Source organism: Hypanus sabinus, chromosome 19 (genome assembly GCF_030144855.1).
Source record: "Hypanus sabinus isolate sHypSab1 chromosome 19, sHypSab1.hap1, whole genome shotgun sequence".
In the NCBI taxonomy this organism is placed as follows: domain Eukaryota; kingdom Metazoa; phylum Chordata; class Chondrichthyes; order Myliobatiformes; family Dasyatidae; genus Hypanus; species Hypanus sabinus.
Genome location: NC_082724.1, coordinates 28,116,734 through 28,140,724, shown reverse-complemented (window position 1 = coordinate 28,140,724; position 23,991 = coordinate 28,116,734). Strand labels below are relative to the sequence as shown.

At 38.3% G+C, this 23,991-nt stretch overlaps 1 protein-coding gene across 3 annotated transcripts in view; it reads left to right on the top strand.

Moving 5' to 3' along the window:
• Nucleotides 1–12,311, top strand: part of cadpsa (Ca2+-dependent activator protein for secretion a) — a 465,102-nt gene extending 452,791 nt beyond the window's left edge. For all 3 annotated transcript variants that reach the window (XM_059944256.1, XM_059944255.1, XM_059944254.1), the window contains 2 exons: nucleotides 4,264–4,368; nucleotides 10,077–12,311. In XM_059944256.1, the coding sequence (XP_059800239.1) occupies nucleotides 4,264–4,368; nucleotides 10,077–10,256 (285 nt within the window). In that variant the 3' untranslated portion in view covers nucleotides 10,257–12,311. The remainder of the gene's footprint in view (nucleotides 1–4,263; nucleotides 4,369–10,076) is intronic.
• The last annotated feature ends 11,680 nt before the right edge of the window (nucleotides 12,312–23,991 follow it).

Here is a 23,991-nt window from a genome sequence, read left to right as displayed (position 1 = left end):
AGTGATTCTTGATTAGGCAAAACAGTGTATAAGTATTGGTCATGATAGCTGATAAGTTACTGAGTTACTGGTCCAGATGTGCTCAATAACTTCCTAATCAATAGTCAAGTTTAATATCTCAAGTGATCATTTGAAATTTTATGTATATTACTGTACAAAGGGGTAGCAGAGAAGGGGTGCCAGGGCTGGGATAGATGTAGACACACCCAGCCCTGAGACACCAGGCAAGATCATTTGATTCCCAATAATTGGTTTATTGATCATTACAGAATGTCTCTCCAATGTGCTTCATGCTCCCTCCCCTTTTCCCAACTATGATTTCCCTCTCCCTGCCCCCTTCCCACTCTCAGTCCACAATAGAGACACATATCAGAATCAGGTTTATCATCACTCACGTAACTCATGATTTTTTTTTACAGAATGCCATACATAAAATTACTACATTTCTGTGAAAAGATCTTGGGTACCCTAGCTATATGTCCCTTAGAATTTTGCACAGTACTGTTAATATTAAGATTTAGATATTACAATTTTATTTTGTACTTTTACTATTCATATTGTCAGAACTTCATTACTTACGACTGACGTACACAAGTAGTTTTTTGTTCTATATGCCCAAGAATTTGTTCAGTGCTTCCCCTGGTAGTACAACTGAAATTCTGAATTGATTACATTGAGAACAATGCATACAAGTGGTGTGTTACTCCCAATATATCAATGAGCTTCCCTCTCCACTATTTATTGTTTTGACAAAAATCAACACCAAGGCAAGTGTGTGCAAATTCTCGCATTTGAGAGCCAAGGTAACACACATAAGATGCGGGAGGAACTCAGCAAGTTATGCAGCATCTATAGAGAAGAATAGACGAGTTGACATTTTGGGCTGAGACTCTTCATCGGGGTTCCTAAGGATGTGTGTGATCTGCATTCAAATCTGAGACCTTAATTTCTACAATTTAGGGAATCACTTAATCCAAGAAGACCAATCAGTGCCGATTGGTAATAACATCAACACTGGTGCACCTTAGGGACGTGTGCTTAGCCCACTGCTCTACTCCCTCAATACTCATGACTATGTGGCTAGGTATAGCTCAAACGCCATCTATAAATTTGCTGATGATAGAACCATTGTTGGCAGAATCTCAGATGGAGACAAGAGGGCATACAGGAGTGAGATATACTAACTAGTTGAGTCATATCACAGCAACAATCTTGCACTCAGTGTCAGTAAGACAAAAGAGCTGATTGTGGACTTCAGAAGGGTAAGACAAGGGAGTACAAACCAATCCTCATAGAGGAACCAGAAGTGGAGAGTGAACAATTTCAAGTACCAGGGTGTCAGTATCTCTGATGACCTAACATGGTGCCAACATATCAATGCAGCTTTACAGAAGGCAAAACAGTGACTATATTTCATTAGGAGTTTGAGGAGATTTTGTTTGTCACCTAAAACACTGAACTTCCTACAGATGTAACCTGGAGAGCTTTCAGACAGGCTACATCACTGTCTGGTATGTGGAGTGGGGGGGGGGGGGGGCTACTGCACAGAATCAGAAGAAGCTAAGGAAAGTTGTAAAATTAGTCATCTCCATCATGGGTACTAGCCTCCGCAGTAACAAAGACATCTTCCAGGAGCGGTGCCTCAGAAAGGCGGCGTCCATCATTAAGAACCCTCATCATCCAGGACATGCTCTTTCCTCACTGTTACCATCAGGATGGAGGTATAGAAGCCTAAAGGCACACACTCAGCGATCCAGGAATAACCTTTTCTCCTCTGCCATCTGATTTTGAAATTGACATTAAACCCATGAACGCTACGTACTTTTTTTTCTGTTTAGGAACTATTTTTAATTTTTCTGATTCAAGGACTCTTCATCTCATGTTCTTGATATTTATTTTGTTTTTATTATTATGTACAGTATTTCTCTTTGTATTTGCTCAGTTTGTTGTCTTTTGCACAGAGGTTGAACACCCAGGTTGGTGCGGTCTTACATTGATTCTATTGCGGTTATTATTCTATTATTGATTTATTGAGTATGCCTGCAAGAAAATGAATCTCGGGATTCGGTATGGTGATATCCACAGTACGTACTTTGATGATAAATTTACTTTGAGCTTCACAGTTACTTCAATGCCAATGGTGGCAAGTGGGTGTCAGGGCATGGAAGATTGCAAAGCAGTATGTAGGATCAGTACCGAAATATGTTGAACGGAACTGATGTTATAATATTGAAGTGGGTACTCAACCCAACCGCACCTGACATAATATATTTAGGGAAGCCCAAGTTAAGGACGAAGTTCAAAATTCAAAGTAAATTTGTCACCATAAACAACCCTGAGATTCATTTTCTTGTGGGCATACTCAAAAAATCTATAATAGAATAATGACCATAGTAGAATCAATGAAAGACTGCACCAACTGGCTATAGCCTTTAGGTTCTACTTCTACATTGTTAAGTCCTGGAAGCTAAGTTCCACATTTACATTTAAAATATTTCTTAAACTTTTGATAAAGCTAATAGAGAAAAAAACATCGAATCATACTATTGAAATATGTAGTGATGAAGTCCACAGGATATTTGGTATTTCCATAATGTAGTATCCAAAAATAGTATGGATCAGAGCAAAATGATTGATTTGTCCTTTAAGAAAAAAACTTTATTAAGTCAACTGTAGTGTGGGCTTGTTAAGCTTAATCAGCAAAATTTGGACATTTTCAGTCCTTTTCAAGAGCAATAAGGGTCTGCTAATATGCTCCCAGCAAATGGTCTAGCTTCTCTCGGAGGCCAGTCAACACTAATGTTATAGTAATCTTTGCTAATGAAAGGTGAACTAACTGTGGAAATTTACAGAATTAGTGCCTGTTGATAAAAAGGAATGACCAACTTGATCTGAATTTTGCTAACCTGAAACCAGTTGATTGCATGCAATCACTACATTAACAGTCATGCTGTGCATGATGAAAACAAATTTTTTTACAAAATGTTTTAAATGTTTGTTTCAAATATTAGTGATGCTTTTAAGTACTATATGAATGTCAATTACTTGTCTGCTGTGAAATAGAAATGAACTATGCAAATATTGTTTATTATGGTGAACAAAGCAGAATTAAGAAATGCTTTCGTGCAGTAGCTTATCCACCATTCATGCATGGAGGTATCTGGAAAATTCACTTGTTGTTATTTTGTGGATTTTCCTAGTTGTAGCCAGATTTGCACTCTCAAGTGTTTCTGTTTTTTGAAAAAAGTAATGGGATTCTTCCAATGAATCTATAGCCCAGGAGAAGAAATCCAGGCAGATCACTTCAAAAATCATAATTGTCTAACTTTAACTCTCCTTTAGCTGAGTAACTTTTTGTTAATGACACTGATGTGATTTTTTAATTGATTATGAAGCCACAAATTGCATACTCATGGTTTTTGAATGTAGAAGATGCACAACTGAACTGCCCAGCTTCCACAGGTGCACATCCCAACATCTGTTAGATGGAAAAGCGATAGGGGCAAATAGGCCACTGCTGTCAATCCCACCACTTTCTCAACCAAGATCACTCAACTCAACCCCAAAGCAGACACTAAACATGGACTCTTCTTGTTGGAGAGATGTTAGGAAATAGCACAAGAATATTTGGATCACCAAATAATCTCCTTGCAGGCATATAGGATGCACAGATAACTATAGCCTGTGTACATAAGGTACCTGACTGTGGTGGGATTAATTTTCCTCTGATGGCAATTGAAGTTTAAAGGTAAGCAGCTGAAGGTAGAACTGAGGCCAAAGGATTGAGTGAATTTATTCCTGTAATTGTGTCTCCGCATCAACCATAAAATGAAACAATCTAGACATTCTCACATTGTTATTTGTGGGGATCATGTGATGTAAAAAATGATTGTTAAACATTCTATTTTATAACCATGGCTACATTGAAAAAGTACTTAATAATTGTAAAGAATTTTGAGATATCATGGGGTCACAAGCTAACACAAGTTTGTTCCTTCAAAGTAACTATAGCATTGGAATTGTTTGTGTGTTTGGAACCAGCTGAAACTCTCTTTGGACATCAGTAATGCATAAATTACACAAAGGCTCGTGCCAATGCTCAGTTAGAATTAAAGTTCTGTCTTTTGAGGTGGATAGTCCTTGATAATGCCAAACCTGGATGGTCTCAGCCAATGTTACTATCCATTTGCTGCTGCCCAGCATATGATCACACCACCACCTGGCCTGCTATAATTCTAATGCTGGAGAATGTTTTTTTTACAGCAATGGTACACAAGTTCCATGAACGTCGTCTGCACCTGGCTAACAGATCGCATGGATCTGCAGCTTCACATCTACCAGCTGAAAATCCTTATCAGGCTCGTCAAGGTGAGAAAGAGACCTTTTGAAAAGCATAGCAAGAATCTGACCTTTTCAATGACTTGGGAAACTTGTCAACTATTTTAAAGGTTTGCAATAATTATTTTTTAAATTGATGATAGCCACCCAGGGAAACAACATTCTTTGCCCATTTTTGGATTTTGTGACATTTTAACTAACCTTTTTTTCCCTGTGCTGCCACTACATATTGCTGTCATGTCACGTGAGGGTGCACATTTTCAGTATATTTAAATGTTCTTGAGAACACACTCAAAATGCTAGAGGATCTCAGCAAGTCAGGCAGCATCTATGGAGGGGAATAAACAGTCCATGTTTCGGGCCGAGACCCTTCACCTGGACTGGAAAGGAATGGGGCAGAAACCAGAATAAGGAGGAGGGGGAGGAGAAGGAATACAAGTTGGCAGGGGGTAAGTGAGACCAAGTGAGGGGGATAGTGGGTGGGTGGGGAAGGGAAGTTGAAGTAAGAAGTTGAGAGGGGTTAGGTAAAAGAGATGAAGTGCAGAAGAAGAAAGAATATGTTAGAAGAGGACAGTTTACCACGGAAGAAAGGGAAGGAGGAGGGAAACCAGAGGGAGGTGATGGGCAGGTGAGAAGAGGAGAGATGAGAGTTTAAACCAGAATGGAGAATAGAAAAAGAGAGATCACTGGAAGTTGGAGAAATTGAAAAAATGAGGTGTTGCTGCTCCAAACTCATCATGTCAGTAGAGGAGACCATTGTCCCACGTGTCAGGATGGAAATGAAAAGTTGAATTGAAATGGGTGGCCACCAGGAAATTCTTCCTTTTGCAGCGGACTGAGCTTTCACATATCCAAGTACATCTGAACTCCAGTTGTATTCACTTTTCAACCAACGCATGAGAACTGGCTACATACAAGTTCCAAAGCTCCCTTGCTTTGCCAGTTTTCCACCCCCTCCCCCCACTCCACCCATCCTTTAGTTACTCAACCGTTTGCCGATGGAATCAGCTTCTTCTCTAATAAACAGTCTTGGTAATTCTTTGCATATGTTAAATACTTTTTTTTTGTTGGCTCAGACAGCTCCTAGCTTCTCCCCACTTCCCTTTACAGTAAATTTCTCCTGCACTCTGTCCAAGGCTTTTAAAATCAGTTTAATAGCTTGACCTGCTCCATAAATAGTATTATCAGCTAGGATTCTTGCTCCTAATTAATAGCTGCTGACCTTCATTATTTTCTCTTCTCACCATCCAACACTCTCCCCCACCCACTTGTAGTGAATTCAATATTGCCTTAGAAATAACCACCAAAACAGTTAGTTTCTCTGATAGATTAACTATTGATGGGTAGAGCATTTGCAATTATTTTGGAATTTCTTGCCCTTTTATTTTATTTCTAACCCCGTACAAGTGTGTTGCCTGTGCATTAATACCAAGAAGTGCCAATTTAAAACTGAATTATGAAGACCCCATACTCTCCTCTTGGTGAACGTAAAACATGTCAATGTAATGAGGAGAGTTCTCTCATGATGCCTCAAGATTAATTATCCCTCAAATAGTACGTAAACAGATAGTAATTTGTTTATTCACAAATTAAGGCCAGATTGGCTGCCCTAATTCCTACATCAGCTTCTGCACCTAAGGAACCCGCAATAACTTTTCATCATCGTCTGCTATCTCCAGACCATAGTGGTCACCCTGTTCTCTCTCCATCTCCCAGCTCTCTCTCTCTGATGTCTACAATGGTTTATCAGAATCAGATTGATTATCGCTGAGCAACATACACAAAATGCTGGAGGAACTCAGCTGGCCAGACTGCATCTATTAAAAAAAGACTACAGTCGACGAGTCTTGCCAAAGGGTTTCTTAAATGTCGACTGTACTCTTTTCCATAGGCGCAGCCTGGCCTGCTGACTTCCTCCAGCATTTTGTGTGCGTGTGTTGCTTGGATTTCCAGCATCTGCAGACTTTGTCTTGTTTATGGTTTCATTATCACTGATATATGTCATTAAATTTGTTGTTTTGCAACAGCGATACAGTGCACTACAAAAAACATACATGAATGTATTTTAAAGTGCAAAAAGAGAGCAAAATAGTGAGGTGGTGCGCATAGTTCATGGACTATTCAAAAATCTGATGGCGGAGGAGAAGAAACTGTACCTAAAGTGTTGAGTGTGTGTACCTCTTCCCTGGCAGTAATACCAAGGGTGCTGGCTAGTCATGAGTTTTATCAGCCCAGACTTTTTCAGTTCACTTTCTGATAGGTCAGATTGCTAGGGACAAAAAGTATGCTTTATGAGCATTCAGCTGGACTAAGGTAATCATTGGTGTCCCTGCAAACCTCTGGTTGTCTGCATTTTGGAGAGGAGATGGATACCTGTAGGTCACTCCGCCCAAAGATTTACCTGTGATGCAAAATAATAATAACCCATATTGAACTCGTTAGTGGAAGATGATTGACACATCCATCTAAGTTGACATAATGTTCAGTGTCTATGGAACTAATTTATTTGCAGTTATTGGGGAGACTACCATGAGCTGCTAATTAGATTTGGATAAGGGAACAGAAGTTAGCTGGAAGACGAATGAAAACAAAAACCTTGATTTCTGAGTATCCTTGTCCTGAAAATTCTGAACACCCAACCCCAAGTTTCAGCAACCTTGCCAAATTCAGACCCTACCTATGATATTAGTTCAGGGGGCTTGTAAATCTGCCCGCACAAGTTTTTTTAATGGTAGTGACAATAACGATGACTTTTATACAAAAATCTTCTGGTAGACTCTTAATAGTATCACATTAAACACTATTTGCAAGCTTTTCTAAATTTTTCTTTGCAATAGACTAAAATTAGCAAGCATGGAAAACATTATTTGTCCTTTCTACATCACTTGCTTCTACTTTGCTTTCCGCTCTGTTTCTCTCACTCCCATTTTATTTCTCATCTCCTCCAAACTTGCTTCCATGGAATTGTTCTTCACAGTTCGGAGGTTAGAGCTATGTCATATAGGGTTCAAAACTGCTTATAGAATTTTACCGCATGCAAACAGATTAAAAAAAACTACACAACATGAAAAATAAATGCCTTTATCCGACTTTCCTGCTTTGGGAGCGGAGTCTCAGGATAACATTTAGGACAGGATGATGAGATGCTTCCTTATTCCATTTTTTGTAGATCTTTGGAATTCCTCTCTCTCAGAGCTGCAAGTATACAGTTACTGATTATGTTCAAGGCTGAGGTGAATGCTTTTTGATCAGAGGGAATCAGAGTGATCAAGTACTAAAGTGGACATGAGCTGTGGAATAAACTACAGTCTTATTCAGCGGTGGGGCAGTCTCGGGGGTCTTGTATTTTCCTATTGTGACATGGGTATTGTTTCAATTTATTTACATTAATGCTTTCATGAAGGAATATCACACAAACCCATTAGTCTTCTAAACACTACGATCACAGTGCAGGTTCAAAACTCAAATCATGGCATCCATCAGTGAAGGAAAACTTTGTAAAGTCATTCCCAGAAAATACTTGTAAAATAAGCCAAGTTCAGATTTAGATTTGTGATATTTATTAAATTAGGTTATGTTACTTAAGGACTACCACCCAATGGCTCTGATATCAGCCTTCATGAAGTGCTTCAGGAGGCTGGACATGGCACGTATTAACTCCAGCTTCAACCCACTGCAAGTTGCTTACTGCTGAAGCAGGCCTATGGCATTTGCCATCTCCCTAGCCCTGTGTTCATTATTGGTATCTAGACAGTAAAAACACCTATGTTAGTCTATTGTTGTAGTGTAGTGATTAAGGGACGAAACATTCTGTGAAGGTTGGGAACCACCGGACAACATCTGCTCCTGGCCAAAGGCTACAGAGACCTCATCAGGAAACTGAAGGGAGCACCCAGTGTATAACACAAGCAAAAACGGACAAAAACTCCACTTTCAATACTATAATTGCAAGCAAAGGCATCTCCAAACTCCTAAACCTGGGACTCATCAGGTTTTTTTGCAACTAGATCCTTCACCTCCTGGCCAATAGACTACAATCATTAAGGACAAGCAATAACACCACAACCACAGTTATTCTCAACACAGGTGCTCCACCAGCCCGTGTCTTCAACCTTCTGTTCTGTTTCCTGTACACTAACAAATCCGTGGCCAGATCCTGCTCTAACTCCATCTGCAGGTTTGCAGTTGATACCACCATAGTGGGTCATGTGTCAAAATATTGAGAACTGGGTACAGGAAGGAGATAGGGAGTATAATGGTATGGTATCTTGACAACAGCCTTTCCCTCCATATCAGCAAGACAATAGAGCTATTCATTAATTTCAGGAAGGGTGATGGTGCACATGCTCCTGTTTACGTCAGTGATTCTGAGGTCAAGAGAGTTGAGAGTTTCACGTTCCTAAGACTGAACATCACCAATAGCCTGTTCTGGTCAAGCCACATTGATGCCATGGCTAAGAAAGCTCACCAGCACCTCCACCTCTTCAGCTGGCTGAAGAGATTTAGCATGTCCCCTTTGGTCCTCACCTATTTTTACCAGTGCTCCATAGAAAGCATCCTGTGTGGATGCCTTGCAGCTCAGTCTGGCAACTGATCATAAATTGCAGAGAGTCGTGGACGCGACTCCGCACATGGTGAAAACCAACCACCCCTCCACAGACTCGGTGTACACCTCAGCATGGTAGCCAGCAAAGATCTCACCCACCCTGGACATTCTCTCTTCTTCCCTCCTCCCACTGGGTAGAAGATACAAAATCCTGACAGCACATACTACCAGGCTTAAGAACAGACTATAAGAATGTTTCCCTAGTACGATAAGCTGGACTCTTGACTTCACATTCTACCTCATTATGGCCTTGTGGCTTGCTAGCTACCTTCACTGCACTTTCTCTGTTCTGTGACACTTTATTCTGCACTCTGTTATTGTTTTACTTTGTATCACCTCAACACATCATAGTAATGAATTGATCTGTATGGACAGTATGCAAGACAAGGTTTTCACTATATCTTGGTCATACTGTATGACAATAATAAGCCAATTTACCGAATTAATTCAAGTTACCAATTCTCCCTGACCTTAAGTTTTACCAATTGGTTCATGCCAATATCTATTGATTGAAAACAGAATAATGAAAAGTGATTCAAAAAGAATTCAGAGATAGAAAATAAATGCTGTCCTGCCAGCTTCTCCCATATCCAGTAAATGAATAAACAAAAATATGAACTGTGCTGAAAATGTTCCCATAGAATTAACTTATCCCCTTACTGATGTTTTGAGCAATAAGCAACATGTTTAGACTTACATCCTTTGTTACTCCTGGGTAGGCTGTGGATAGTGAAAATCTTTCCAGCATTCCCGGTCCCACTAAACACTAAAGTTTGTGTTTACAGAAGGTAGGGATTATTCTCCCAAAGTAGTTTTGAAGCAAAGGAGTTACCTAGTTAGCTTAAGTTTTGTCTCACCCAGATATCTACAACTAAGATACAAACATTTTTTCAATAATAAAAATGAGTCATTATGTACATACGGACAAGTGAGTTAGTTATTTTTGTTTGTTGCATTCTTTGTCTAATGCTTATTAATTTTATAACATGGGGATTTAAACTCCTACATTACCTTAACATTTACTCTAATGTGCCAAATATTATTCTAGATACATATTTAGAATCCTACAGAATGATGAGTCATTTTAAGCAGTATTTTGCAGTCATTCCAATATATTTTTGGACACTTATAGAAAACGTACCGAGATTTCCGGCTGCAGGGAGTACTTGATTCAACCTTGAATAGCAAGACCTATGAAACTGTTCGGAACAGACTGACTGTAGAAGAAGCCACGGCATCAGTTTCTGAAGGCGGTGGTCTCCAAGGAATTACAATGAAGGACAGTGATGAAGAAGACGAGGAGGAAGATTAGATCACTGTTAGATTTAGAGGCTGAATTTTGACATAGCCTGGTAACAAATGCATGTACCACTCTGTTATCCAATTAGCCACAATAGGATCTTATTTTTCAACTACTTGTAACAGAAATGAGGGAACAGTTATCAGTAAGAGTGAAAGTTTAGCTGTGTGGAAAAAATAGCACTTATTTGAACCATTGATTTCTAAATTAATTTCTATATGTTCATGAGCAATATGGCGTAACCATTGTTTGATAATGTTACGTGAGATATGTAGGAATATTGCTAGGTGTGTCCCTGTTAAATGCAGAACCTATTTGGCGCTTCATCAATGTAATGTATATATATATATCTTGATGGTAAGATGTTGTGAAGATGAGTGAGTAAGGTTATTTATTTATTTATATTTCTTTACTGGCTGCCAACTGCTTAAAAAGGAAATGCCCCTTGTAATAGTGCAATCTAAAAGTTTCATTAATAACCCCAATGCAATTTTGTTCACATTTCTTTTCATTCTAATGCATTTCTTTATTTTTTCTTCTTTCTTGAATGCACTTCTAGGTATGCAGAAAAGAATGTTACAACAGTTTACTTACAATATTTCTGGATTCAGATGTTTTTCTTTTGGGTTGTTATGGAAGTGGTACATTAATGCCCAAATTAAAGGCACTCAGTTTTATTTAATGAAAAATCATATTGTGATGTATATTGAATATCCTAATGAATTATCCCCAAAATATACTGGATTTGTTCATCTGCCTTTTTATTTAAAGCCATAAGTGAAACTTCAATTTTAAATACCCCCAACTTAAAAATTCATTTTCAAATGATACATTTGAATAATATCCGATATTTTCACAAACTTTGACAGTTTCTTTCACACATTGTGTTTCACAGTTGGTTTCTTGTAAATATAAAGCTGTATAATGCATTTAGAAAAAATAGGTGCATGACAAAGGGATCACCTTTTCCCCAAAAGCTATTAGTCTCTGTGTGAAGTAGCTGGTGGTGGAACAAACATCTCGCTTTGGCCTTAAGCCCACAGCTTTACCATGGAAAACTGTGGATTCTTATTAAATTGTACAAATGTCTATCACTCATGCTTTTTAAACCATGTTATAAATATGTTATTCTATACCATCACAATATCCAAACACAATTTTTTTCTTCAGTGCGTAAATTCAGAATGAAACTGACTGAATAGAAGGTACAAATATTTACACAAAAATAGAAAATATGGGAAATGCTCAACAGGTCAGGTAGCATACCTGAAGAAAGAAACAGACTTAACATTTTAGGTCAAATACTATTCTTCAGAAGGGAAAAGTTTTGATCTTAAAGCAAATTACTGCTATCATGTTTAAAAAGCTTCTATAACTAAACAATCTTCCAAATCTAACTTTGGAATAACATCAGATGAGAGTGAAAGATCTGTACAAACATTGACTAAAGCTGGTGAATCATTTTGAAATGACACGTTGTATTTGTATCCAAGAACAAGTAAACCAAGATGATAATGATGTTTGCACTTGTCCTGTTTCACACAATATTAAACAGCCAGAAAATTCACTAAACCAAACCAATTGACTGTTTATTTGCAAAATGGAACCCAGGGCACAGTATATGTATGGATATCAAAGTTAGGGCATTATTTTATAACTCCTATCTGCAGATATGTTTTATAGCAGACAAATATTTATACCCCAATTTATCCACTGGTTTATTACAGCTAGTAATAAATTAAATATTTTAGATTATTATGATGGCAAGGTTGTCAGCACTCTTAATGTGTATGGATTTCAACCTGTGTAGAAATATGTGATGATTCTAAAGTGAGATTAAAGAATAGTGCCGGTATATACCTGTTAATAGCTGAACTTGTTTGGGATTTCATCCATGTAGTGCAGATTATTGGAGTCATGTTCTGTGACACTTGCACCATTTATCCAGAAATGCCATGGGTACCTCATGAAAATGTAGCAAAACATATTGTTATAACTAGTTTTCTGTGTTTTTTTTCCACTGAAGTGACAGATTAAGTGAAAAACATACTGTACCTACCAAGTAAATTCATCCTAATATCCACAATATTAAATGTAATTCAATAAAGCACACATCCTATCACAATTCTTTCCTTTATTCTCAATAGTCAAATTTGTTATTCAGTTAAGGATAGTTGCATCACAATTAATATCAGCTTTATTTTCTGATTTTGTAATTCCTTTTTATCAATTATGCACTCATCATGCTCACACGATTCTTATCCATTGAAGTGCATCTTCAGCTCAAGTATAAGTATCCCTTTTTTATAAGAACAGATTTCTTCCATCTCTTGAATATTTGGTCCCAGCATTCAACAGGATAAACTTCAGAATGAACGGTTGAAGAAACCTACAAGAAGGAATCTAGTAATCTGTCAATTGCACATTTCATTTTAAAAGCATATTTCCTCCTTAGTCTTTCTACGGATAAGACAATCAACATACACTGTTAACATCATAGTGACTGAGCAACATTATCAATAATTTAAATGGATGGGCAAACTTTTGCTGCCACACAATAGTAATATCAGGACCTGCACTCTAGCCTGCTTATGCACAGTTATTTTATCTGAATTGGCACCTATTCGGTTTAATGTTCAGAATATTAAATATAGAATATTGAGATTTTCCTTTACAGTCATGAATATGATTAGCCCAGGCACACGGTTCAAAATTAAAGATTAAATTTCCATTCTGCACTAAAAGTTTATGAATTGTCCTTTTATTTCATGATGGATTGATCAATAAATAACCAGCAGCAATATTCCTTAACCAGCAGCAATATTCCTTAAGTCAAATTTGTTCAACTTTGTAAAACATGTAATGCTATTACTGACAAATTCTTCTGTATTTGTAATTAAGTACTTTTTAAACATCCTTTCATAACCAACCTGTATTTTACCTAGATGTTAGAGCCTTGCAAATCTTATCAGACCATGTTCACTTCTCACAGATGACAGTTGTGTACTTCTATATTCCAAGCATTTAGAAGTACCGTCTAACCTCCAGCAGATCATAATTAAACGTTAAAAATGGGAAACACAACCCCACCTGGGATATGTGTACTTCTGGTCTCACCAGGAAGCAGAAGTGAACAAGTGCACCTTTTGCATTTGAGTATTAAAAACTATATCCCGGTAGTTGTGCACCAGGTTTCAGAAATTGTTTTGACTTAACCTGTGCTGGTGGGCTCTCCAAGATTCAAGAAACATGACAACTTAAGAGAAGTTAAGGACTTCCAGATAGAGCAGGTCTTTGACACACAGCTTCTGTCTAGTTACCTCAAGCAAACTTGCTGTGACTGCCTCCCTCTCCGCAATCTCCAGACAATCCCCACAAAACAATCAATCTCATGATCTGTCCCTTCTTATAAACTGTCGGAGTCTGAAATCTGAGGCTTCGGCAAGGCTGCACTGATGAGTAGTGGGTAAGAAGAAGTTTTTAAATATGGTAGTTAACTAACTAGATACCATATTACAACTAATGTAATAATTAAGGATTCAGAATTAGGTGATGTGTTGCAGCTGCATGATGTTGGAGCTTAATGACCCCCTTGTGGCTGCTTGATGACCCCCATGGCAGTAAGTGCTGGTTGCTCAAAGACTTGGAATCTAAGCTTCAAACACTGTAATGTATCAGATATGGAGAGAATTATCTGGACACTTTGTTTCAGGAGGCAGTTACAGTCATTAGATTAACTACTTCAAATTTGATCTGTGGCCAGAGACAAGAGAGTATGACTGGGAACATGGTAGGTAGAGGGCTCCAAGAGGTGGTGCTGAAGGTGCCTCAGCCCTAGAGCTTGCCCAGAAGGTCTGAGAGTATTGCCCCCTTTGAGGATGGGAGTGGGGGCTGTAGGAAGGACGAGCAACTGAACCACGGCAACCTAGCTCAAGGAGCCATTCAGGAGGGGGGAGAGAAGAGATGTGTCATTGTAATTGGAGATAGGATAGTCAGGGACACAAATCTCAGCAACAAGGTTGAAGAAACCTGTTTTGTCTGCCTGGTGCTCAGTTTCACAACATCTCATCTGACCTGCAGAGGAATTTGGAGTGAGAGGGGAAGATCCATTTGTCGTGGTCCACGTGGGTGTCAACTACATAGCAAGAACATGGAAAGAGGTTCTACTGAGGGAATTAAAGCAGCTAGAAAATAAATTAAAGTGGAGAACTAAATATGTGTCATCTCTGGATTGTTTCCTGAGCCCTGTGCAAATTGGCATAGAGTTAATAAGATTGAAGAGTTAAATGTGTGGCTCATAGATTGGTGTGGGTAAAGTGGGCTTGAATCTGTGGGCATTGACACCAATGTTGGGGAAGCAGAGAGCTGATCCGATAGGGTGGGGTCACTTAAACAATGCCAGGACTGAGATCCTGGAAAATTCCATCACTAGCGCTGTGGATAGGATTTTAAACTATCCACATACAGTGCAGGGTTAACAGATTGGAGAAATGTGGGTAAAGTAAAAGGGAAAAAGACTCTAGAATAAAGAATGTCAAAATTTAGAAAGTGAAAAGAACTTCACTTCAGGCAACATGTAAACAAAGTTAAAAAGGGAGCTGATGAATACAGGACTGAAGGTGTTACATTTATTTTTATTCTGTTTTAGCAATGCATCACAGAGTAGGCCCTTCCAGATCTTTGAGCCATGCTGCCCCAACAACCCTTGACAACCCTAATTAACCCTAACTTAACCATGGGACTATTTACAGTGACCAATTAACATTTGGGAGGAAACAGAAACACCAGGAAAACCCCATGTATTCCATGGGAGGGCGTACAAAGGCTCCTTACAGAATTGCACCAGAATTGAATTCCAAAATGCCCTGAGTTGTAATAGCATCACGCTAACTGCTATACTTCTGTGCTGCTCACTGCACACAGTGTATGAAAGAAGCTAGATGATCTTGGAGTGCAGTTAGAAATTGACAGAGATGATGTTGTGGACATAGCAGAGTCGTGGTTGAATGAAGATCACAGCTGAAAGTTTTAACATCCAAGGATGCACTTAATATCAAATGGACAGGCAGATGGACAGAGGGGATGGGTGGCATTGTTGGTAAAAAAGTGAAATGAAATCAAAAAAGTGACATACACTAGATCAGAAGATGTAGAATCCTTATGGATAGAGTTAAGAAACTGCATTACATTCTCCCAAGGGAAGGAATTTGTACAATACCTACAAGATGACTTTTTAGAGCAGCTTGTGGTTGAGCACACAAGGGAAAAGAGAATTCTAGATTTGGTGTTGTATAATAAACCAGATTTGATCGGGGAGATTAAGGTAAAGGAAGCCTCAGGAGACAGTTATCATAATATGATATAGAATTCACCCTACAGTTTGTCAGAGAGAAGCTAAAATTGGATGATTTGGTATTGTAGTTAAGTACAGTTACTACATCGGCATGAGAGAGGACCTGACCAAAGTTAATTGGAATGGGAATGATGGTAGAGCAGCAATGGTTGGAGTTTCTGGGAGTAATTCGAAAGACGCAGGATCGATTCATCCCACAGGAGAAGAAGCACTTTAAAGGGAGGATGAGGCAACTGTGGCTGACGGGAAGTCAAAGACAGCAAAAAAGCAAAAGAGAGGGCAAAAAATACAAAAATTAGTGGAAAACTAGAAGATTGAGAAGTTTTAAAAAACAAAAGAAAGCAACTAAAAAGGTAGTAAGGAGAGAAAAGATAAAATATGAAGGCAAATTAGCCAATAATATGAAAGAGGATGCCAAAATATTTTCCATATTATATAAGGAGCAAAGGAGAGGCAAGAGTAGACATTGGACCACTGGAAAATATAGCTGAAGAGATAGAAACAGGGAATAAAGAAATGGCAAACAAGTGAAGAAAGCATTTTGCATCAATATTCACCGTGGAAGGCATCAGCTATGTAGCAGAAACTTGAGAGTACTGGGGGCAGAAGTTAGTGTAGTCATTGCTAAGGAGTTTTCGGGAAGCTGAAAGTCTGAAAGTGAATAAGGCAACTTCACCCCAGAGTTCTGAAAGGAGTAGCTGAAGTGAAGTGAAAGTAGTGGAGGCATTAGGAGTGATTCTGGAATGGTTTCAAAGGATGTGAAAGTCACAATTATCAAAGCACCCTTTAAGAAAGGAGTGAGGCCAAAAAAAAAGGAAATTATGAGCCAGTTAGCCTGACTTCAATGGTTGGCATGATTAAGTCCATCAGAATGAGGTATTGTGATAATTGGATGCATATGATAAAATAGGCTGAAGTCAGCATGATTTCATTAAGGGGAAATCTTGCCTGACAAATCTGTAGCAATTCTTTGAGAAAGTAACAGGCAGACAAAGAAGAACCAGTGGATGTTGTTTATTTAGATTTTCAGAAGGCCTTTGACAAGGTGCCACGTATGAGGCTGCTTAACAAGATAAAAGCCCATGCTATTACAGGAAGGATCCTAGCATGGACAGAAGATTGGCTGACTGGAAGAAGGCCTGGGGAATGAAGGGGGCCCTTTCTGCTTGGCAGCCAATGATTAGTGGTGTTCCACAGGGGTCGGCATTGAGACCGCTACTTTACATGTTATATGTTAATGATCTGGATGACTCCAAGTTTGCAAATGATACAAAGATAGGTGGAGGGGCAGGTAGTGTGTGGAAGCAGGGAGTCTGCAGAAAGACTTGGACAGATTGGGAGAATGAGCAAAGAAGTGGCAGATGGAACACAGTGTAAGGAAGTGTGTGGTCATACACTTCGGTAGAAGGAATAAAGGCATGGATTATTTTTCAAATGGGAAGCAAATTCAGAACTCAGAGCTACAATTTGGACTTTGGTGTCCTAGTGCAGGATTCCCTGAAGATTAACTTGCAAATTGATTCAGTAGTCAAGAAGGCAAATGCAATGTTAGCATTCATTTTGGGAAGACAAGAGCATAAAAGCAAGGAGATAATGCTGAGACTCTGAGGGGCATTGCTCAGATTGCATTTGGAATATTGTGGGCAGTTTTGTGCCCCCTCTCTCAGAAAGAATGTGAAGGCACTAGAAAGGATCCAGCAGAGAGTAATTCCAGGAATGAAAGGATTAATGTATGAGGAGTATTCACAAGCTCTGGGCTTGAATCCGCTGAAGTTTAGAAGAATGAGTGGGGACCTCATTAAAGCGTACCAAATATTGAAAGGCCTAGATAGAGTGGAGGTGGAAAGGATGTTTCCAATTATGAGAGCGTCCAGGACCAGAGGTAACAGCTTCGGAACAGAAGGGCATCCCTTTAGAACAGAGATGAGGAGGAATTTCTTTAGCCAGATGGCGGTGAATCTGTGGAATCCATTGCCACAGATGAGTGTGGGTATATTTAAAGTGGAGGTTGATAGATGCTCAATTAGTAAGGGCATCAAAGGTTACAGTGAGATAGCAGGAGAATAGGACCGAAAGGGAAAATAAGTCAGCCATGATGGAATGACGTAGCAGACTCAATGGCGGAATGGCCTATTCTGCTTCAATGTCTAGTGGTCTAATGCTGATATGATGAGTACAATCGTTGGATATCCAGAATTAGATGTACAGAGGAAAAGGTAATATCAAACTTCAGGAAATCCAATACTTGGGCACTTGATGATGGTAGTGGGGCAGGTGGAAGAGCAGGTAATAATAGGAATGAGGCAGGTAGCAAGAAGGAAAACTTTCAATAAAATCAACAAGAGAGCAGGGAGAGCACAACAGAAGAATAGTTTGACAGCAGTACAAGAGGTGAAAAAATCATAAAATATGGAATGTAAGCAGGGAGTCATGCAGAAACAACTTAGTGATAACTAATGTTTGTAAATTACTTCACACTTAATTATCAATGGATTCATATACAATGAGTACCTCAAAAACTAGACTCCTAGAATTATGTGATATAACAGCGTTTAAGCCGACATTCAATATGTTTTCACATTAAACAAGTCTGTGGACAAGAATGGCAGCTTAAGTCACTAGCTCCTCCAGAAAAACGCATATTAAGCCCCGTTATCCTATCAAATATAATATTTTTTGAAAAATATTTGAACTGAAAAGAGGGGCAAGAAATGGAAATAAAAAAAGCGACACTGCGGAGCCTGTGTCCGAGAGGAGTGCAGTGAGCAGCTCTCCGACCCGACCGTGTGCTAGCGAGGCGGCTGCTGGGCCTCGTTCAGGCGAAGCGGTGAATATCTTTGAAATCCTTAAAGAAGTAATGGGGGCCCAGAAAGATATAAAGCAGCAGCTCCGTGATATTAAGTCAGAGCTCGCCAGGGTCAATCAAAAAATAGTGGTGGCAGAGACTCGAATTGAGAAGGTGGAAGATTGCGTTCAAAACGTGGAGCGGATACTGAGCAAGACAATAAAAATATTACATCACCAAGAAGGTAAACTGCTTGACCTGGAGGGAAGATCACAGTGGAAAAATATCAGAATCCACAACGTTCCCGAAGGAGCGGAGGGCTTGTCTATGACAGAGTTTGTCGGAAAGTTACTGCAGGACACGCTGGATATTCCCTTGGCTATGAAGCTGGAAGTCGAAAGAGCCCACCGTGCATTAGTCCCAATACCTACCCAGGATAGAAAGCCATGCTCAATAATAATGAAATTCCTTCGGTACAGCACCAAGGCGGAGATTATACAAAGGGCATGGGGTAAGAAGAGAGTGTTTTTTGATGATAAATTAATATATTTTGACCAAGATTCCCCCCCTCGCAGTCCTGCAGAAACGCAAAGAATACTTTGAAGTAAAGCAAGTACTAAAGCAAAAAAAGATTAAATTTCAAACTCCGTACCCTGCTAAACTTTGAGTGTTTTATGACAACGGGACGCGGTTGTACCAGATAGAGGAAGAGGCCAGAGGGTTGCCGGTCAGCACGACCAAAATGAAGGAAAGCCTGATTGAGGAATTATCCCGCTCCGCTTGAGAAATAGTGCAAGAATCGAGAAGGCAGGAGACGGGAGGAGGCCGAGAGAAATATAACAGGATGAGACTGGGAGTTTCCTAAAGACAGTCCTCACTTGCTTCAGGAGAGCCATAAGGTTTGGCTAACTTTTAAAATGTTGAGCTAAATGGAAGCAAAAGTACACGGTGATATACCTATCTTGAGAAATACTTATTATAATGTGGATTTCATATTACTTAGTTGTTATTCTTTATTCACTCACTTACTCCTTTTTCCCCACCAAAATGAGAATATATATATATATATGTAATGTATGTGTGTGTGTGTGTGTATATATATATATATATAGGAGGAGTACACAGGGAAATCTCTTCTGTGTAATGGATTTGTTCACTGACTTTTATGAATACTGCAATGGGGGCCCTCAACTCACAAATAGGAGGGGTTATCCCCCACAGCTAGACATTTCCTCTAGCTCAACACAGGGTCATCTACTAGAGACCTTAGACTTGGAATCACATGTTCGTTGCCATTTTTGTTATTATTTGCGTTTCTTGGTTCTTATTTGCTCAGGGAGTAGATCGATTAAGTTTTATTCTAATTTCAATGATACATTGACAGATAAATACAGATGGCTAAGGACGAGGTAAAATTCATTTCTTTTAATGTCAGTGGGCTATTAAATCCAATCAAATGTAAGAGAATTTTATCCGATTTGGAACAATTTGATTCATACTGGGAAAAATTGGCCTGATTTTATTCTCACAAATCAATGAATCTGTTGTAAAAAAAAATCACTCCCTACTTGTACATAGTTCTTTCCTTTTGCTTGTTTTTTCTTTCCACTCTTTTCTATAAGTGTGTACCTCAGATAAATACTTTGTGGAGATTTGTGATATATATGATTATATGATATATATGTACAATGTCTGAAATACATCTTATGGAAATGTTTGTTTGATGATGAACTTTAATAAAAAAAATAAATTACAAAAAAACCCAAGTCTGTGGACAAATGATGTTAGTTCAGCAGCTCGAATCATTTTCAATACAGAGACTGAGATTACAGTTGACACTGTTGGATGCAAGTTTACATATTTGAAATTAAGATTGAAATTTACATTTTTTATATTATAGCAGGTTAATACAAGCAAATAATGAGGAGTCTTTTCTCACCAAAGTGGGGTAGATTTGAAGCCTAATTATAGATGTGAACTGTCATTGTCTAAATAAATGCAGTCTCCAGTCAATTTTTGCTCTGACTATATCCTAAAATTCAGAGATGTTTGTTAGAGGTCTGTAGGCTTTCTGAACATTGTGCTCATAATAAGGTTAAAAGTTTAAGAATATGTGTTAAAAGACTAGATTCCACAAAGCTTTGTTAACAATAATTATCTTTATTTAGAAATGGCTGAAGCCACAAGACAAAGACATATTTCAGTTAATAAAAGGAATAAGATGTAAGTTGGGAACTTATGCCTATTACTCTCTTCTTCCTCACTGCACAAGCACAGCTATTATGGGTATAAATGCATTTACTTACTTTTTAGCTTATATTTCTACTGAATTCTGTATCTGGTTCACCTCTGCCATGGAACAATATATGAGCCTAATATATATTCCCTCCCCACCATTGGTAGTACCTATAGGAGCAATATCAGGCCATTCAGTCCATCAAGTCTGCCCACCATCCAGGCCATGCCATCTTCTGGCAGCTACCATCAGAAAGGAAGTATGGAAGCCTTAATTCCCACACCACTACATTTAAGAATTGCTACTTCCCTTCAACCAATACTACAATTTAGCAGCTCTATGACTACTTTGATCACTTTGTATTAAAATGGACTTTTTTGTTCTTAAGTTATTCTTTCTTGTAAAAACTCTGTATAATGTTTAATTTATGTTTTTCTTGTGATTGCTACTTATATGATGTTATGTGCCTGTGATGAACAGCAAGTAAACTTTTCATTGACATGGACTTTGAAATCACATTATAGTAATTGTGACAGAACACACATCATAGAACATCGAACATTATAGCACAGTACAGGCCCTTTTGCTCAGAAAGTTGGTCCAGCTGTACGCCAAAACAATTCATTGTACTATTCAATACTTCATTGAATAAATTTACAAAGGATATACAACACAAAATACAGCATTTTTCTGTAAAAACAAAATATTTAAACTCAAAGTTAGGCTAATACATGTGTGATAACAATGTTCAAAACATTGAAATTTGCTGGTTGAAAATATGAAAAATCATAGCACACTGCAAAAAAAAATTGATGTTTCTCAAACAAGTGAAAAATTATTTGTAAAAATTTCTTTACAAAATATATGAGGATGTGGCACATTCCCATTGCATTTCATTAGTTGAAATGTCACTTGTTTCTTTATCTATATCACTAAAGGGGATGTTAGCTTCAGGATTAAGGCAATACAGTTTATCATGTGTTTGATCTCAGAAAGCAGAAATTTCTATTTCTATTTCATGTTTCAATAGTCTTCAGACACATGCCCAAAATGTAAAGGACATTGATCTGATATAGTAACATTTTAATGTATGGTGTCCATCAAAATCTCCAACTTTTCCACTGAAGTTTCAATCATCTACTATAATTCTTCATTCATAGTAATCCAACTCCTCTGTTTTAATGACAAAAAACATGATTATTTTTAATATAATTTAAAAATAAATAACCTTTCTGGGAACCTTGCACTCATAAAGGGAAAAGGGGAAAAACAAGAGACTGAATTGTTGAAGAAACCCAATTGAAAAAGTTGACCTTCTTTGCCTGCTGCCTGAAGGTCCTAAACTTGTAATTGGAATTTTCTGACCCACATGCCTACTGGAAGAGACATAAGCAGTGGATTAACAGAATGTCAGCCTTTGGATGACATTACACCACCAGTACTAGCTTCATCTAAAACAGCACCACTTTCTGAACACATGTCATTGCTCTACAAGTTGAATTGCAAAAAAAAATAAGTAAAGGTGCTGCCCTTGCTGTGGAATGTCAAGCTATTTCCATCCAAAAAAATCCTATAATGTGTGCCTCACAGCTACTTATCCAAAATAGTTTGATTCCACTTGTCTCTACATCTCACTTAAACACAAACCTTTCAGCCTGGAGTGAAAGTTAAGGTACAAAGCATCATCTCTGCCAAGGACGTTGTGAGCCATGTATCCAGACTGAAAGCTTGCTAGGGCATTATATGATGTAAACTTGGCTAAGGCTGGATTTCTAGCAGCCTGCACCTAAATTCTCTGTTAGCTAAGTGGCATGCAAGCAGATACACTTTCATCAGCCAAATAGAAACCCAATCTGAATTTCTCGATTGTTTTGCTTGGAGACACATGCATAGCAACGGAAGAACAGAACAACAGGAGCAGGCTATTCAGCTGCTCAAGCAATTGACTAATTCAATTTGATCAGATATGAATCATATTGCAACTTGGTTTATCTGCTTTGTATCCATTTGATATCCTAGCTAATAAAACCAGTTATCAAAATTGTCAAATTATTTATAACCTTAAGGGAAAGGAAACTTCAGTTTTCCACTTCCTTTTTGCAAAAAAGAAGCTTCCTGATTTCATTCTTTAAATTGTCCAATGATCTGAATTCTTCCAAATGAAATATTTTGTTTTGATAGATACTCTTTCAGATATTTTCTACCTACTTAAGCAACTCAGCTTCCTAACCTATCAAATTTATACAACCTTTTCACATAAATGTTTAAGCTCTGACATCATTCTGCCTTGTACTTTCTCAAATACCTTTCTTATGTCTGTATGTCCCACACAGCATGCAGCCTGAAGAAGCCAAGGGTTACTTTCTCCTTTTGTACTGAAGCAATGTTGAGATAAAATCCAACACTCCTTAATCTTTTCAGATTTTTTTTAATGTGTTCTTGGGCCTCCAAATCCCTTTACCCTGCAAAAGGTCTTTCTCTTTAATTAGTATGAAACACCGAAATTTCTTTCTTAGATACAAAGCTTACTGACCTTCCCTTATGATGCAGTTTCCTCTACTTGTTTCATCTTCATAGTAACTTCTGTTCTCATCTGGAATCAGAATCAGGTTTATTAACACTGACATATGTCATGAAATCTGCTGTTTTGTGGAAACAGTATAGTGCAATATACAAAATACAGTATAAATTGCAATAACATAAGAACATGAGAAATAGGAGCAGGAGTAGGCCATCTGGCCCATTGAGCCTGCTCCGCCATTCAATGAGATCAAGGCTGATCTGACCATGGACTCATCTTCACCTACCTGCTTTTTCCCCATAACCCTTAATTCCCCTACTCTGCAAAAATCTATCCAATCTTGTCTTAAATATATTTACTGAACTAGCCTCCACTACTTCTTTGGGCAGAGAATACCACAGATTCACAACTCTTCAGGAAAAGCAGCTTCCCCTCATCTCTGTCCTAAATTTACTCCCCCAAATCTTGAGGCTATGTCCTCTGGTTCTAGCTTCACTTCCCAGTAGAAACAACTTTCCTGCCTCTGTCTTATCTATCCCTTTCATGATTTTTAATGTTTCTATAAGATCTCCTCTCATCCTTCTAAATTCCATTTAAATAATAATATGATCTTCCATTTTTGCTTCCAAAGTGGATAACTTTGCATTTAACAACATTGTACTCTATCTGCCAGACCCTTGCCAACTCAATTAACTTATCTATATCTCTCTGCAGACTCTCTGTATGCTCTGCGCAATTTGCTTTTCCACTCAATTTAGTATCATCATCAAACTTAGATACACTACACTTGGTCCACTCTTCCAGTTCGTTAATGTATATCGTGAACAGATGCGGGCCCAGCACCGGCCTCTG